This window comes from Caretta caretta, chromosome 1 (assembly GCF_965140235.1).
Source record: "Caretta caretta isolate rCarCar2 chromosome 1, rCarCar1.hap1, whole genome shotgun sequence".
Lineage (NCBI taxonomy): Eukaryota > Metazoa > Chordata > Testudines > Cheloniidae > Caretta > Caretta caretta.
Window position 1 is genome coordinate 258,679,087 of NC_134206.1, and position 16,053 is coordinate 258,695,139.

At 50.1% G+C, this 16,053-nt stretch overlaps 1 protein-coding gene across 1 annotated transcript in view; it reads right to left on the reverse strand.

Moving 5' to 3' along the window:
• The window catches only part of CSF2RB (colony stimulating factor 2 receptor subunit beta), a 34,440-nt gene extending 19,737 nt beyond the window's left edge, over positions 1 to 14,703 (reverse strand). Inside the window, exons 1-4 of the mRNA XM_048833120.2 lie at positions 14,540 to 14,703; positions 7,923 to 8,053; positions 6,630 to 6,799; positions 3,333 to 3,462 (exon numbers count right to left, since the gene is read on the reverse strand). Coding sequence (XP_048689077.1) covers positions 3,333 to 3,462; positions 6,630 to 6,699 — 200 coding nt within the window. The 5' untranslated portion in view covers positions 6,700 to 6,799; positions 7,923 to 8,053; positions 14,540 to 14,703. The remainder of the gene's footprint in view (positions 1 to 3,332; positions 3,463 to 6,629; positions 6,800 to 7,922; positions 8,054 to 14,539) is intronic.
• Positions 14,704 to 16,053: the final 1,350 nt, after the last annotated feature.

A 16,053-nucleotide genomic window follows, 5' to 3' on the forward strand; every position in this document is an offset into this window, starting at 1 on the left:
CTGTGTGCAGAGAAAGAGGGTGAGGAGGTGACGTAGATACAGATAGCTAATCCAAAATAGGTTCCTGAAATCTTCCCCACATCTATTCTAGTCTAATCAATATACGTTCTTTTACTGCACTCATTGCTGTAGTATCTGAGCACCTTCCAATAAAGCCTTAAGAAATGTGAATATGTCTCTGCTACAGTTATTATCTTACCCTAGCCTCAGGGGGAGAGCATATACACATATTGCTTTGCATTTATATTATATTTATATTAGAGAAGGCCGGTCAAAGAAATGAGCCTTGTAGTTGGTACAGTAGGTGGTGAGCCAGAGGTGATGCACAGGGGGGCATGTGGGGTCATGTGTCCCCCACCATTCCTGGGTCACATGGTGCAGCCAGGCCCTCTCCCTGCAGGGCAGCTGAGCCGGGGAGCTGTGAGCTGCACCTGTCAGGGAGAGCAGAGGCAGGAGGAACAGCTGGGAGCTGCAGGGAGGGGCCACTGCTTTCCAGGAGGAAGAGCTGCCGGAAGCAGAGGATGACTTGAGGTTTTTCTGGGGTTGTGCTACCCATTATCAGCAGGCATGGGCCATCTCTGGCATGAGCTCAGCAATACTGGCTGAGGTAAACATATCAGACCTCTCCTCAGCTCTATACACTGGCTTTCCATAAAATGTCAAATAAAGTTCAAGGTCTTGGACCCTATTTTCATGGCACCCCATGGCCTGAGCCCAGGGTATCTAACAGATCATCTAAACCTCCAGGATGAAGGTCAACAAATCTACTCCTTGGGCAAACAGGCAGGGCCGGCTCTAGGCACCAGCAAAACAAGCAGGTGCTTGGGGCGGCACATTTCTAGGGGCGGCATTCCGGCGCCAGCCACGCCGCCCCTAGAAATGTGCTCCCGCCACCCCAGCTCGCCTCCGCCTGCTCTCCTGAGCGCGCTGCCATGGCTCCGCTTCTCCTCCCTCCCTCCCAGGCTTGCCGCGTGCCAAACAGCTGTTTCGCGCAGCAAGCCTGGGAGGGAGGAGAAGCCGAGTGGCGGCGCGCTCGGGGGAGGCAGTGGTGGTGGAGCAGAGGCGCGCTGGGGCGGAGAGCGGTTCCTCTACCCCCCCCGTTACTTCCTGTGCTCCCCCCACCCTCGCTCACCTCCGCTCCGCCTGCTCCCCTGAACGCACTGCCTCTCCCTCGCCTGAGAGGGAGGGGGGAGAAGCGGAGCGGCGGCGTGTTCAGGGGAAAGGGCAGAGCGGAGGTGAGCCAGGGCGGGGGTTGCAGGGTGGGGGGGAGCTGCAGGAAGCAAGGGGGTGGGGGAATGCGGCACGCCTGGGGGAGGAGGCGGGGCTAGGGATTTGGGGAAGGGGTGGAGTTGGGGTGGGAGCCGGGGGGGGGGTGGAAAAAGAGCAGGGGCAGTGGCAAAAATCCTAGAGGTGGGCCTACAGGAAGGGTAAAGTTGACCTGGGCAGAAGACCTTTCTCTGGCGCTACTGAGGCTGTGGAATGAACTCCCCCAAGAACTAAGGACCATCCCAAACCACATCACCTTCCACTCCAAGTGCAAGGTGAATTTCTTTGACTTACCTTCTCTAATACAAATACAGAGCAACATTTGTATATTAACACCCCTCCTCCCCCAAACAAAAAATGACTCAAACTGCACTGCACATGCTTCTCCCCCTGGGGGAAAGGATCAGAGAGCTAACCACGTGTTACAGATGTGTAGTCATGTTGGTTAAACACGCTCCTGGAAGGCACTCAGATATGACAGTGATGAGGGAAGTGCAAAAACCCACATAGAACAGAATGCTCCCATTGACCCTGCTGCAAAGAAGGGAGGTGTGGAAGGTCTGTGAGAGCAGAGCCAGCGCTCACTCCTCTGCTGATGAATGAACCTCAACCCAGCTGTATTCTAATGCCTCTTTCTCCACTCCAGGTGCAGTAAGCTAACAGGCCCTGCCATCACTCACACCTGGGATCCCCCAGAAAAATCAAGGGAGAGTGACAGAAAAGGTAATAAGAAAAGGAGGACTTGCGGCACCTTAGAGACTAACAAATTGATTTGAGCATAAGGTTTCGTGAGCTACAGCTCACTTCATCGGATGCATTCAGTGGCAATGAATGTAATGAAAATAAACTGAGTAACGCACCCTCCTGCATCTCCCCATCCTCCCAATGCAGACCTAAAAGAGTCTCCAACTTCCACCTCCCAGCAGGGCCAGCACAGGTGTCCACGTGCGCCTCAAAGCCTGGTTGTCAACTTGGATCCCTTTCCCGCCTCCCATTCCCACCTCTGAGGTTCAGGAGCCACAGGCTTCCTGTGTCCTTCTGCAGCAGAATCATAGAATCATAGAATATCAGGATTGGAAGGGACCTCAGGAGGTCATCTAGTCCAACCCCCTGCTCAAAAGCAGGACCAATCCCCAATTAAATCATCCCAGCCAGGGCTTTGTCAAGCCTGACCTTAAAAAATTCTAAGGAAGGAGATTCCACCACCTCCCTAGGCAACGCATTCCAGTGTTTCACCACCCTCCTAGTGAAAAAGTTTTTCCTAATATCCAACCTAAACCTCCCCCACTGCAACTTGAGACCATTACTCCTTGTCCTGTCCTCTTCCACCACTGAGAATAGTCTAGAACCATCCTCTCTGGAACCACCTCTCAGGTAGTTGAAAGCAGCTATCAAATCCCCCCTCATTCTTCTCTTCTGCAGACTAAACAATCCCAGTTCCCTCAGTCTCTCCTCATAAGTCATGTGTTCCAGTTCCCTAATCATTTTTGTTGCTCTTCGCTGGACTCTTTCCAATTTATCCACATCCTTCTTGTAGTGTGGGGCCCAAAACTGGACACAGTACTCCAGATGAGGCCTCACCAATGTCGAATAGAGGGGGACGATCATGTCCCTCGATCTGCTCGCTATGCCCCTACTTATACATCCCAAAATGCCATTGGCCTTCTTGGCAACAAGGGCACACTGCTGACTCATATCCAGCTTCTCGTCCACTGTCACCCCTAGGTCCTTTTCTGCAGAACTGCTGCCAAGCCATTCGGTCCCTAGTCTGTAGCTGTGCATTGGGTTCTTCCGTCCTAAGTGCAGGACCCTGCACTTATCCTTATTGAACCACATCAGATTTCTTTTGGCCCAATCCTCCAATTTGTCTAGGGCCCTCTGTATCCTATCCCTTCCCTCCAGCGTATCTACCACTCCTCCCAGTTTAGTATCATCCGCAAATTTGCTGAGAGTGCAATCCACACCATCCTCCAGATCATTTATGAAGATATTGAACAAAACCGGCCCCAGGACTGACCTCTGGGGCACTCCACTTGACACCGGCTGAACAGGGCTCAGGCACTTACTTGTCTATATTGTCCTCATAGTGAAGAGTCACATTGAGGAAGCGACGTGCCTCTGTGCACTCCTGCCATGTGCAGGTCGTCTGGGAGGTGTAGTCATTGTAGCAGTGCAGGCTCTGCATCGGGAGGCTCTCTGCAGGGCGAAGGAAAGCACAACGCTGCCGGTGGGTCATAGAGATGGGCAGTGAGGAATAACGGGATGTGCACACCGGTGTCATGGCGGGAAGGGCAAAGATGGGGGAAGGAGGCGCGAAAGGGTAAACTCTCCCGGGAGTCCCTCGCATGTCAGTTAGCTCACGTGTCAGGGATGGCATGGACAAAAACCTCCCCCTCCCCGACGCTCACAATCCAGAGGCTGGAAAAGAGAGGTTTACTTACCAGGAGCTGTGGTAATGAGAGAATCGTCCCTGTGCATTCACAGTCTGGCTAACTTGTGTGAGTCTCTCATGCGTGTTGGGCTACTGAGTGTTTTTCTTAAAGCCCCAACGTCTGCATTGAGGTTATTACCCGAGAATCTCACTTTTCATGTACAAAAAGTAAGTGTCTGACCTACATGGCTGGGAAGAGAAGCTTGAAGGATGAGCCCTAAATACACCAATGACAAACGACAAATCATCCCCACCTGTACCCCCGCAACTGTATTCTCATTCAAATCTCATGATGTTGAAGTCACTCTCAGGATTTTTTGGGCCTGACCCTTGATTTCTGAACGCTGGGGGTTGGCAGTTCTGATTCGCATTGTGGGAGTTGTCCTGGTGGTGAGCACACACAACCCTCGTTGAAAGCCATGTCTGTGGGGGATGCATGAGCATCCTCACAGTGTCACGGGTCAGACGACCTCCGCTGCATACAGGAGTGCACCCACCAACCGCCTCCATTCCTTCTCCTGAACCACACAGTCCTGATGTCCAAGGCCAGCTATGGCGCTGCAGGTGTGCTAGTGGAGGAAGATCTTATCCATGCAGGAACCTGCACTTTCCCGAAGGTGTAACATAGCCCTATGCACCTCTTCACCCACGGAGAATGTGTCTGTTTTGAGAGGTTTTTCTTGACATCTTTCCCAGAGAGCTACAAATGTCTGTTTGGCTTTCTAACACAATGTCTAAGGTGTGCATACATGTTTCCTTGGGAGGGGAATGGGATCTAGGGAAGAATACAGTGAAGGAGATAGACTGTTTGTGATGGAAATCAGACACTGCCTTGTATTTGGCTGTGCCACTCTGAGTCCCTTTCCCAGCCCTGAAGAAGAGCGCTGTGTAGCTCAAGAGCTTCTCTCTCTCTCCCCAGCCGAAGTTGGTCCCATGAAAGATATTACCTCTCCCACCTTGTCTCTCTAATTCCCTTAAGCATGACATTCAACTGGGGCCTCACAATCATTTTGTCTTTGTGGATTGCTGGATAGGGTGGAGTGGAGATTATTGCTTGGAGTTCACTGGCCCTCCTAGCCGAGGCTATGGCAAATCAAAAGGCAGTTTTAAGAGATTTAAGGGAATGTGTGGGGTGAGAGAAACATTGATAAGGCCTTTTAAAAATCTAGCAAATGGAATGGGAAAATATAGTTCTCCCTTCCCGGTGCTGATGGGGAACAGAGATAGGTACTTGGTTCATTTTCTGAGAAGGTGCAGACGGTCCAGGGACCTCACAGGCAGCAGATAATCTACAATTGCTGGAATTCCAGTTTGAGATGCAATCAGTTCCTTATTAGTGGCTCAGGAGGGAAATCTTGTCCCTTCTGGTGTGTAAAATTTCCAGGTAGACACCACCCTTGATTGGAGTAGAATTGTCTGTGCTGTTTGTGAGCAGGGATAAAGCTGGGCCACACATGGAATTCCCATTGCATGGGACAGTTCAACATTACAAAATTGGGTTTCCTTCTAAACTGAAACGAAACCAAAGGCTTTTAAATTACTCAGCAATGGAAATTCTGAAGAGTTTGTTTTGCACATGTAGTACAAGAAAAGTTTCAAAATTTTATTTTAAAACAAACTTTGCATTGAGAAACGTGTTTTGTTTTGTCACTGTTGTATTCTTTTTATTATTGTTACATTATTTCAGGAGGTGTCACTGGCAGTAATGCACTGTAGGACATGTCACATGATGTCAAGCCATGCCACAAAATGCCTCTAAGGCCCAAGTGAAGGACTCGGCAATGAAGAGGGCTGTCCTGGTGTGAGCATGGGATTTGGACCTGAGAATAGATCACATAGCTTAATAGCCTCAGAGGTCAGATAGGCCTGGAGACTTGGGTGTCTTTCCCTGAGTGTGTGAGAGATGAAAGCCCTGCCAATAGCACATTGGGCTGGGGAGTGTGATTGCCCCAGCACATCAGACATCAGACATGCACATCCACCTCTGGAAAGAGAGATGTGCATGAGGCACCTCCTCTGAAACCTGTTTTAGGGTCTGTACAGGGTCTGGGCTTGGTGCAGAGCTGGGGCAGCAGGGGCTCAGAGGGAACATTGAGGAATTTGGAGAAATTCCTCCCTCTCTAAAGTACACTGAACTAGAAGAAAGCAACAAACAACTAGCTCTAACAGTGCACAGATGGGAGATTAAACCTAGAAACAGGAGCAGTCAATGGACATGACAGAGGGTCCTGTTTGTTCTCTGCAGTGGTAAAGAAGGAATTAAGGCGGTTCAGAGGGATGAACACCCCTAGACATGGGCCTTTGACATTGACACTGGTGACTTACTCTGTCTCCCTGCCCCTCACATATTCCCCCCTCCTCTCTCTCACACACACCTCACACAGAGTCATCCTCCCATTTGTCCACACCTCCAAATGAATATTTGTTCACTTACACTCCCACCTGAATCTATGTGTCATTCTATCCCTCCACGCTCCTTCAGGGGTCTGTCTATCCCTGCACTGCACCTCCAGTTCACCCACCTACTCACCAGCCAGCTTGTTCACACATTTGCACAATAGCCCACCTGTCCATCCATCCATCTACTCACTCTCCTGCTCTTCCATCCATCCATCCATCCATCCATCCACTTCTCCATTCACCTACTTCTCCATTCAGCCATTTCTCCATTCAGCCATGCACCCTCCCACCTGTAAGTCCATCCACATTTCCATCCACTTACCATACCATCCATTCACATAAACAATCGCCCTCTTGCCTGTCAGTCTAGTCACCAACATACTCATCTGGAATGGCAGAGGGAGCAGTCGAGCAGAGGAAAGGGGGAAAGAAGGAAAGGGAATGGAGGAGAGTAAAGGGACTGGAAGGAGGGGAGGGAAGACGATAAAAAGGGCAGGGAAGAAAAAGAAGCGGAAAAGAAACTGAAACTCACCTCGAGATTCTCCGACCCTGAAAGCCCAGCACAGAGCCAGCAGAGCACTCCAGAACGCCTTCATGTTCATGCCAGCCTGCGCCCACCAGCTCAGTCCCACTCCCTGTGCTCTGGGCTGGTCTCCAGCCTGGGGTTCTTGCACTCACACTTGTTCACTGCTTCTTTGTCACCTGTTAAATGCGGAAGCCAAGCTGTGATGGTCAGGTGGGGGAGGTAGGGAGCTTCTGTGAGATACAAAACTTCCCCTCCCTGCACTGAGGGGACCTTTCACTGATCCATCAAGGCCACAAGGGACCATTAGGTCACCTAGTCAGACCTCCTGTAGGAGGGAGGATGGAGAATAAAATTTCCTTTGCAGGACCAATTAATTGCAGAGCAAGGTCCCCATCTCCTTACTGCGGCGTTGCTGAATGCCCAGAGAACTGAGAGGCAGTTGTGATCTATTTGACTAACAGGCATTGTCCCTATTAACCTCATCAGCAAGAAACAGTCCTAGGCTATGGAGTGAGGGGAATTCAGTCTCCATGTTCATTCGTTCCCCGGACTTCCCCCAAACACAGAGACACACACCCACACTTCCCACATTGGTTCCCAAGCCTAGCCTGGAGACACACCATCCTACCCTACCCCGCCCCATCTCCCCCACTCATATACATCTCCCCTCTCTTGGGATGAGATGGGGATTCAGTCTTCATGTTCCTTCAGTTCTGGGCTTCTACCCCGTCTGCTTCTCCTCCAGTAAGCCCGCAGGTGAGAATTGCTTTGAAGTGATTCCAACTGGCAGTTTGCAGCCAGCTCCCCGGGAATTGCTTTGGGACCCTGACCCACAGGCATAATCCCAAAGGAGCTTTAGTGTCTCTTTTTGTGGGATCTAGCATTTAATTCAGTGGTGCAAAGAGCATGGCCAAATTCTCCACTGGGGTAACTCAACGGAAGTTAGAGTTGCACCACTGGAGAATGTGCCCCCATATTACTGCTTTCTAAAGAGCATGACAGACGCCCCCCGCCTTGGCCCCAGCCACAGAGCCACGCCTCTGTGCTCTGGCGATGTCTGATCAGTGGCTTTTTCCCACTTTGCGGGAGCATGGAGTTGGGGAGCCATCCAGAACAACCCCCAGCTTCCTAAATGCCATTTCCTTTGATAGAATCTGGTGTGCTAGACAAGTGAACATTCACCACAGAGAAGAGATCCCACTGTGACTGATGGCTCCAGAGCTCGTGAGCCCTTGTCTGTCTGGGGACAGGCTCTCTTTGCCACGTACCCTTCCCCCAGTAAAGGCGGAGTTTCCTCACCTGAGCCAAGAGCTGCCGGTAGGACAGCCGCCTCACAGCAGGTGGATCGCTGGCCCGCTCAGTTCTCAGTTCCTGGCAGCTGGAGCGTCTTTACGCATACAGGAATCAGCAATGACCACGGCTGTCCAAAACTGGAATGGATCCCCATGAGAAATAATGAACCTGGGATGGACATTTTGCCGTCTGAGGGCATCCACACCCCCATCTGCCTCCTTTCAAGGAGCAGATACAGCCCTGAACACCATGGAGCTGAAGTGTGAGACTCAGACTCTGAACTTCCTATTTTTGGTGTGTTTCACACCCACTGGGTCCCTGCCACTGAGGCAGCTCTTAAAACCTGGGAGGGGAAGGAAATAGATCTCATTTCATTGTGACTTTTCACTGATTCTTATTAACTGGTTTGGAGGAATCAGGACACATTGTTTTCTAGGAATCAAGAGGCTGGCCTTTGCTTCCCATCTCCTTGCCTCCATACCCAGTGAGACAGTTGCGAAGAAGAGAGAAGGAAAAGGGAAGTAGCGCTTGCAACAGGAGTTCTATATTTCTCTCCTGCCCCCCCCTCCCCCGCCGTATCTTACCATAACCTCAACTGTAAGATTTTGGGGGCAGTGACTGCTTTTCACGACATGTGTGTGCAGCACCTTGCCCCCTGGGCTCTCAGTGATTTCAATCAGCTTTGGATCATGCCTCCAATAGAAACTCACTACTGCTTATTTCCCTCCCTTCTAAAACTTGCAGACAGTGTCTTCTATGCCTCTTTAGTATGTGTCCATCTGGAATGACAACATCACTGATGTCTGCGACCATTGTCGTCTATCATAGATATGCACAGTGCCATTTTCACAAAGTGGTTGCAGCTCCCAGGCCCCCAAATTATATTGATTTTTTTCATTTTGCCTTATTTGTCTCTATGCTTCTCCAATCCCCAGTTATTCTGACATCAGTTTCTAGCAATGCAGGAATTCTTGTTTTTAGTTTCCTGTTTAACAAAATAGCAGCAGGTGACAGCCTATGCTTCAGTGGTTTCATTCTGTAATTAAACAGTTCTAAGTAGGATCAGAGTCTGACTCTGCAGCCTTTTTCTAGAGGCACTTTACTATTTTGACTCAGTTTGCCACCAGCCCATTGGATTGGGGATAATAAGGAGGCAGTCACCTGCCAAATCCCCCTACCTTATTGCAAACTACTTAAACTCATGCCTACTAAACTTGGCACATGGCTGTATAATACTGTCAGATATATCCATGTCGAGCAAAAATGGAGTTGACATGCACCATCACCTGTTTAGCTGTAGTATCTTCTTGTAGGGCTGTCTCAGGGATGTGAGAATAATAGTCTAGGACAAGTGGATAGTTTTTCCCCCCCTGCCAACAGAAACATATCTATGCTTTCCTGATGGTTCCAGATCTCAGTGTGCAGCTCAGTAGCAGGGATCTGCATGGGCAGTATACTCCAAGAATGCGAGCTACAGGGAAGTAACCTCTTTTCTGTTTGGAAGCAGAACAGGAAAACAGGATGCAGTTGTAAACCCTGAGTTTATTGTGTAAATGTTGGTTGTTTCCCCGGGGCACTGTTAGACTTTCCTGGAATCAGTACAGTGGAGCTGACTTCAAGAAGGGAAAGTTGATCTATCTATGCAGCAGGATCAACAGAGACTAGAGGTGAGACTGTGTTTGGATCACAAAGCTGTTGGGGTACATAAGACATTAACCTACTAGGGACTAAGCCTCCATCTTCAAATTCCAGGGTTCTTAGCCCTGGTCTACACTACGACTTTAGGTCGAATTTAGCAGCGTTAAATCGATGTAAACCTGCACCCATCCACACGCTGAAGCCCTTTTTTTCGACTCAAAGGGCTCTTAAAATCAATTTTCTTACTCCACCCCTGACAAGTGGATTAGTGCTTAAATCGGCCTTGCCGGGTTGAATTTGGGGTACTGTGGACACAATTCGATGGTATTGGCCTCCGGGAGCTATCCCAGAGTGCTCCATTGTGACCACTCTGGACAGCACTCTCAACTCAGATGCACTGGCCAGGTAGACAGGAAAAGAACCGCGAACTTTTGAATCTCATTTCCTGTTTGGCCAGCGTGGCAAGCTGCAGGTGACCAAGCAGAGCTCATCAGCAGAGGTGACCATGCAGAGCTCATCAGCAGAGGTGACCATGATGGAGTCGCAGAATCGCAAAAGAGCTCCAGCATGGACTGAACGGGAGGAATGGGATCTGATCGCTGTATGGGGAGAGGAATCCGTGCTATCAGAACTCCGTTCCAGTTTTCGAAATGCCAAAACCTTTGTCAAAATCTCCCAGGGCATGAAGGACAGAGGCCATAACAGGGACCCGAAGCAGTGCTGCATGAAACTTAAGGAGCTGAGGCAAGCCAACCAGAAAACCAGAGAGGTGAACGGCCGCTCCGGGTCAGAGCCCCAAACATGCCGCTTCTATGATGAGCTGCATGCCATTTTAGGGGGTTCAGCCACCACTACCCCAGCCGTGTTGTTTGACTCCTTCAATGGAGATGGAGGCAACACAGAAGCAGGTTTTGGGGATGAAGAAGATGATGATGATGATGAGGTTGTAGATAGCTCACAGCAAGCAAGTGGAGAAACCGGTTTTCCAGACAGCCAGGAACTGTTTCTCACCCTAGACCTGGAACCAGTACCCCCCGAACCCACCCAAGCCTGCCTCCTGGACCCGGCATGCAGAGAAGGGACCTCCGGTGAGTGTACCTTTTAAAATACTATACATGGTTTAAAAGCAAGCATGTGAAAGGATTAATTTGCCCTGGCATTCACGGCTCTCCTGGATGTACTCCCAAAGCCTTTGCAAAAGGTTTCTGGGGAAGGCAGCCTTATTGCGTCCTCCATGGTAGGACACTTTACCACTCCAGGCCAGTAGCACGTACTTGGGAATCATTGTACAACAAAACATTGCAGTGTATGTTTGCTGGCATTCAAACAACATCCGTTCTTTATCTCTCTGTGTTATCCTCAGGAGAGTGAGATATCATTCATGGTCACCTGGTTGAAATAGGGTGGTTTTCTTCAGGGGACACTCAGAGGAGCCCGTTCCTGCTGGGCTGTTTGCCTGTGGCTGAACAGAAATGCTCCCCGCTGTTAGCCATGGGGAGGGGGGAGGGTTGAGGGGGTAGCCATGCGTTGGGGGGAGGCAAAATGCGACCTTGTAACGAAAGCACATGTGCTATGTATGTAATGTTAATAGCAAGGTTTACCCTGAAAGAGTATAGCCATTGTTTTATAAAATGTGTCTTTTTAAATACCGCTGTCCCTTTTTTTTTTCTCCCCAGCGGCATGTGTTTCAATGATCACAGGATCTTCTCCTTCCCAGAGGCTAGTGAAGATTAGAAAGAAAAAAACACACTTGTGATGAAATGTTCTCTGAGCTCATGCTGTCCTCCCACACTGACAGAGCACAGACGAATGTGTGGAGGCAAATAATGTCAGAGTGCAGGAAAGCACAATATGACCGGGAGAAGAGGTGGTGGGCTGAAGAGAATAAGAGGCGGGCTGAAGACAGGGCTGAAGCTCAAATGTGCGGCAGCATGATGAGAGGAGGCAGGATTCAATGCTTAGGCTGCTGGAGGATCAAACCAGTATGCTCCAATGTATGGTTGAGCTGCAGCAAAGGCAGCAGGAGCACAGACTGCTGCTACAGCCCCTGTGTAACCAACTACCCTCCTCCCCAAGTTCCATAGCCTCCTCACCCAGACACCCAAGAATGTGATGGGGGGGCCTCCGGCCAACCAGCCACTCCACCACAGAGGATTGCCCAAAAAACGGAAGGTTGGCATTCAATAAGTTTTAAAGTTGTAAACTTTTAAAGTGCTGTGTGGCATTTTCCTTCCCTCCTCCACCACCTCTCCTGGGCTACCTTGGTAGTCATCCCCCTATTTGTGTGATGAATGAATAAAGAATGCATGAATGTGAAGCAACAATGACTTTATTGCCTCTGCAAGTGGTGATTGAAGGGAGGAGGGGAAGGTGGTTAGCTTACAGGGAAGTAGAGTGAACCAAGAGGTGGGGGGTTTCATCAAGGAGTAACAAACAGAACTTTCACACCATAGCCTGTCCAGTCATGAAACTGGTTTTCAAAGCTTCTCTGATGCGTACCACGCCCTCCTGTGCTCTTCTAACCGCCCTGGTGTCTGACTGCGCGTAACCAGCAGTCAGGCGATTTGCCTCAACCTCCCACCCCGCCATAAACGTCTCCCCCTTACTCTCACAGATATTGTGGAGTGCACAGCAAGCAGTAATAACAGTGGGAATATTGGTTTCGCTGAGGTCTAACCGAGTCAGTGAACTGCGCCAGCGCGCCTTTAAACATCCAAATGCACATTCTACCACCATTCTGCACTTGCTCAGCCTGTAGTTGAACAGCTCCTGACTACTGTCTAGGCTGCCTGTGTACAGCTTCATGAGCCATGGCATTAAGGGGTAGGCTGGGTCCCCAAAGATAACTATAGGCATTTCAACATCCCCAACAGTTATTTTCTGGTCTGGGAATAAAGTCCCTTCCTGCAGCTTTTGAAACAGACCAGAGTTCCTGAAGATGCGTGCGTCATGTACCTTTCCCGGTCATCCCACGTTGATGTTGGTGAAACATCCCTTGTGATCCACCAGAGCTTGCAGCACTATTGAAAAGTACCCCTTGCGGTTTATGTACTCGCTGGCTTGGTACTCCGGTGCCAAAATAGGGATATGGGTTCCATCTATGGCCCCACCACACTTAGGGAATCCCATTGCAGCAAAGCCATCCACTATGACCTGCACATTTCCCAGGGTCACTACCCTTGATATCAGCAGATCTTTGATTGCGTGGGCTACTTGCATCACAGCAGCCCCCACAGTAGGTTTGCCCACTCCAAATTGGTTCCCGACTGACCGGTAGCTGTCTGGCGTTGCAAGCTTCCACAGGGCTATCGCCACTCGCTTCTCAACTGTGAGGGCTGCTCTCATCTTGGTATTCATGTGCTTCAGGGCAGGGGAAAGCAAGTCACAAAGTTCCATGAACGTGCCCTTATGCATGCGAAAGTTTCGCAGCCACTGGGAATCTTCCCAGACCTGCAACACTATGCGGTCCCACTGGTCTGTCCTTGTTTCCCAAGCCCAGAATCGGTGTTCCACTGCATGAACCTGCCCCATTATGCATGCATTGGCAGGGCCCATGCTTTCAGAGAAATCTGTGTCCATGTCCTGATCACTCACATGACCACGCTGATGTCGCCTCCTCGCCCGGTATCGCTCTGCCAGGTTCTGGTGCTGCATATACTGCTGGATAATGTGTGTGGTGTTTAATGTGCTCCTAATTGCCAAAGTGAGCTGAGTGGCCTCCATGCTTGCCTTGGTATGGCGTCCGCACAGAAAAAAGGCGCAGAACGATTGTCTGCCATTGCTCTGACGGAGGGAGGGGCGACTGACGACATGGCTTACAGGGTTGGCTTACAGGAAATTAAAATCAACAAAGGGGGTGGCTTTACATCAAGGAGTATTTCAGGCAGGACTTCACGGAGGGTTCCAATAAGAAATGGTGCACCTAAGTTATTGTTCTTATTGGAACAAGCAGGTTGGTCTGGCCTCTGATTGATACATGGCTAGATTTACTTCACTGCACCTTCTCTGTGAGTGACTGCAGTGTGACCTAGAGGAATGAGTCCCCTAGACGGGGGCCGGGAGGGGGAGGGGAGAGAAGCAAATGAGTACAAAATAAATCTGGTCTATTTCTTGTTTTGATCCACTCCATCTATCTTTTACATCTTTGGCTGGCAGCAGACAGTGCAGAAGGACTGCAAGCCATCCACATCTCATGGCTGCTCAGCAGAAGATGGTACAATAGGACTGCTAGCCATCCTCATCTCTTGCCTGCCCGGCAGAAGATGGTACAATAGGACTGCTAGCAATCCATATCACCTGCCTGCTCACCATAAGATGGTTCAATAGGACTGACTGCAGAACTAAAGAGAATGACCTGGTCAAGTCACTCCAAATTTAGTCCCTGCGCCCATGTCTGCCCAGGCGCTCCTGATCGACCTCACAGAGGTGACCAGGAGCACCTCGGACATGACGATGACGGCTACCAGTCCTACTGTACCGTCTACTGCCACAAGGCAATGGGTTGCTGCTGCTGCTGCTGTGTAGCAATGCAGTACCACGTCTGCCAGCACCCAGGAGACATACGGTGACGGTTAGCTGAGCGGGCTCCATGCTTGCTGTGGTATGGCATCTGCACAGGTAACTCAAGAAAAAAGGCGCGAAACGATTGTCTGCCCTTGCTTTCACGGAGGGAGGGAGGGAACGGGGTCCTGACGATATGTACCCAGAACCACCCGCGACAATGTTTTAGCCCCATCAGGCGCTGGGATCTCAACCTAGAATTCCAATGGGCAGCGGAGACTGCAGGAACTGTGGGATAGCCACCCACAGTGCAACACTCCGGAAGTCGACGCTTGCCTCGGTACTGTGGAAGCACTCCGCCGAGTTAATGCACTTAATGCATTTAGAGCATTTTCTGTGGGGACACACACACTCGAATATATAAAAACGATTTCTAAAAAAACCGACTTCTATAAATTCGACCTAATTTCGTAGTGTAGACATACCTTTACTTTCTGGGCTGTTTGAATTTCAGGTTTTCTCTTCTCTGGCATTTGGTTTCACTTGTACTCCTTTCCTGTAATACCATCTGGATTTTGTAGAAGTGAGTAACACGCTCAAGGGCCACAGAAAGCAGAAGGAAACTCCTGTTTAGATGTTTTTTAGATTGCTTCTGTTTACGTGGCTTGGTATGTGCTGTACTTCATCCACTCTCACACCACCTTATCTAAAAGGGGACTTGGGCAATTCCGGAAGATTGTGGAAATGGGCTGAGGGTGCATGCAAGCTGATTGCTGATATAGTATCTCTGTTATGTGAAAGAAAACAGCCTCTGAGCCTATGAGTACTTGTGTATATGAGACACTGCCCCAGTCCTTCTGCAGCTGACTACCCCATCCAGTAGTCCTGTTACAGGGATGGCATGAAGTCACTTCCATCGTACTCTTCTCCTTATGTGATCATCGTCACAGATCCAGTCAAAAACCTCCTCTTAGCTGCCCTCCAGAGTGGTGTGAGGGGAATTCAAGCCTTTGAATCTCTGGCTATTAAGCCTCCCTGAGATCGAATGGAGTCCAGGCCCTGTCCCTGTCTTGGGGCCTTGTGACAGTGACTCATCCACCTGGCTGGGCACAGGGGTTTTCCCTCCTTTTGTTGCCCTGCCAACCAGCCATTCAGGCTTGCTGCTGGTGGTCCCCTCTGTCTTGCAACTCAGCCTCCTCCAGCCAGATCACACGCTGTCTTACCCCGAAGGGGTGGGACTGAGTCCAGTCCAAAACAGTAACTCCCAGGACAGCGTTTTCTGAACTGGGCATCTTCCTTTTTAAGGCTCCTCCCCTAAGAATGACATACCTAACAGGTGAGGTGGGATGGGGCTGCCCAAGCATCAAACTGCTCTTAACACCTTCTTGCCTAGGGTGGGGTTTGCACGCCCTGACACAGGTCCATAGGTGCTCCTTTTGGGGTGCAGACTCTGTGTTATCCCTTCCTGAGAGCTTAGATTTCCCCCTTCCCATCCATGGCTAGCTACTTACCCTCTGGGCTCATGCTGACCCTTCAGACTCTGCTGTAGCTTAAACACATCCTCTCCCAGAATCCCACCAAAGATATGAGCCTTCTGGGTTACCGTTAAGCATTCTCAGGGGCCCTGTGATAGGTGCAGCATGAAACACACACACTTTGCACAGGTATAGCACCTTAATACTCTTTGTTTAGTAGCACAAGATATACACATACATACAAAATAACAGCCCTACATGCGTTTCACTGCCTTACATTCTTCACCACTGCAGAGTATCCTTTGGGCTAGGGTCAGAGCCGTCTGAAGCAGTTGAGGTCCTGCTGCTGCAGAGCATGGCTTGGATTCCTGGAACACGGAGACTTCTTCAACCCCCTGCCACACCACCCAGCTTGTGTCCTGTGACCTTGGTCTGTCCACTCCCTTCCTTCCTTCCTCTTGCCCCAACTCCCTGTGTGCTTCACCCCTAACCTCTCTGTGGCTCTGTGTCCACCTACCAACACC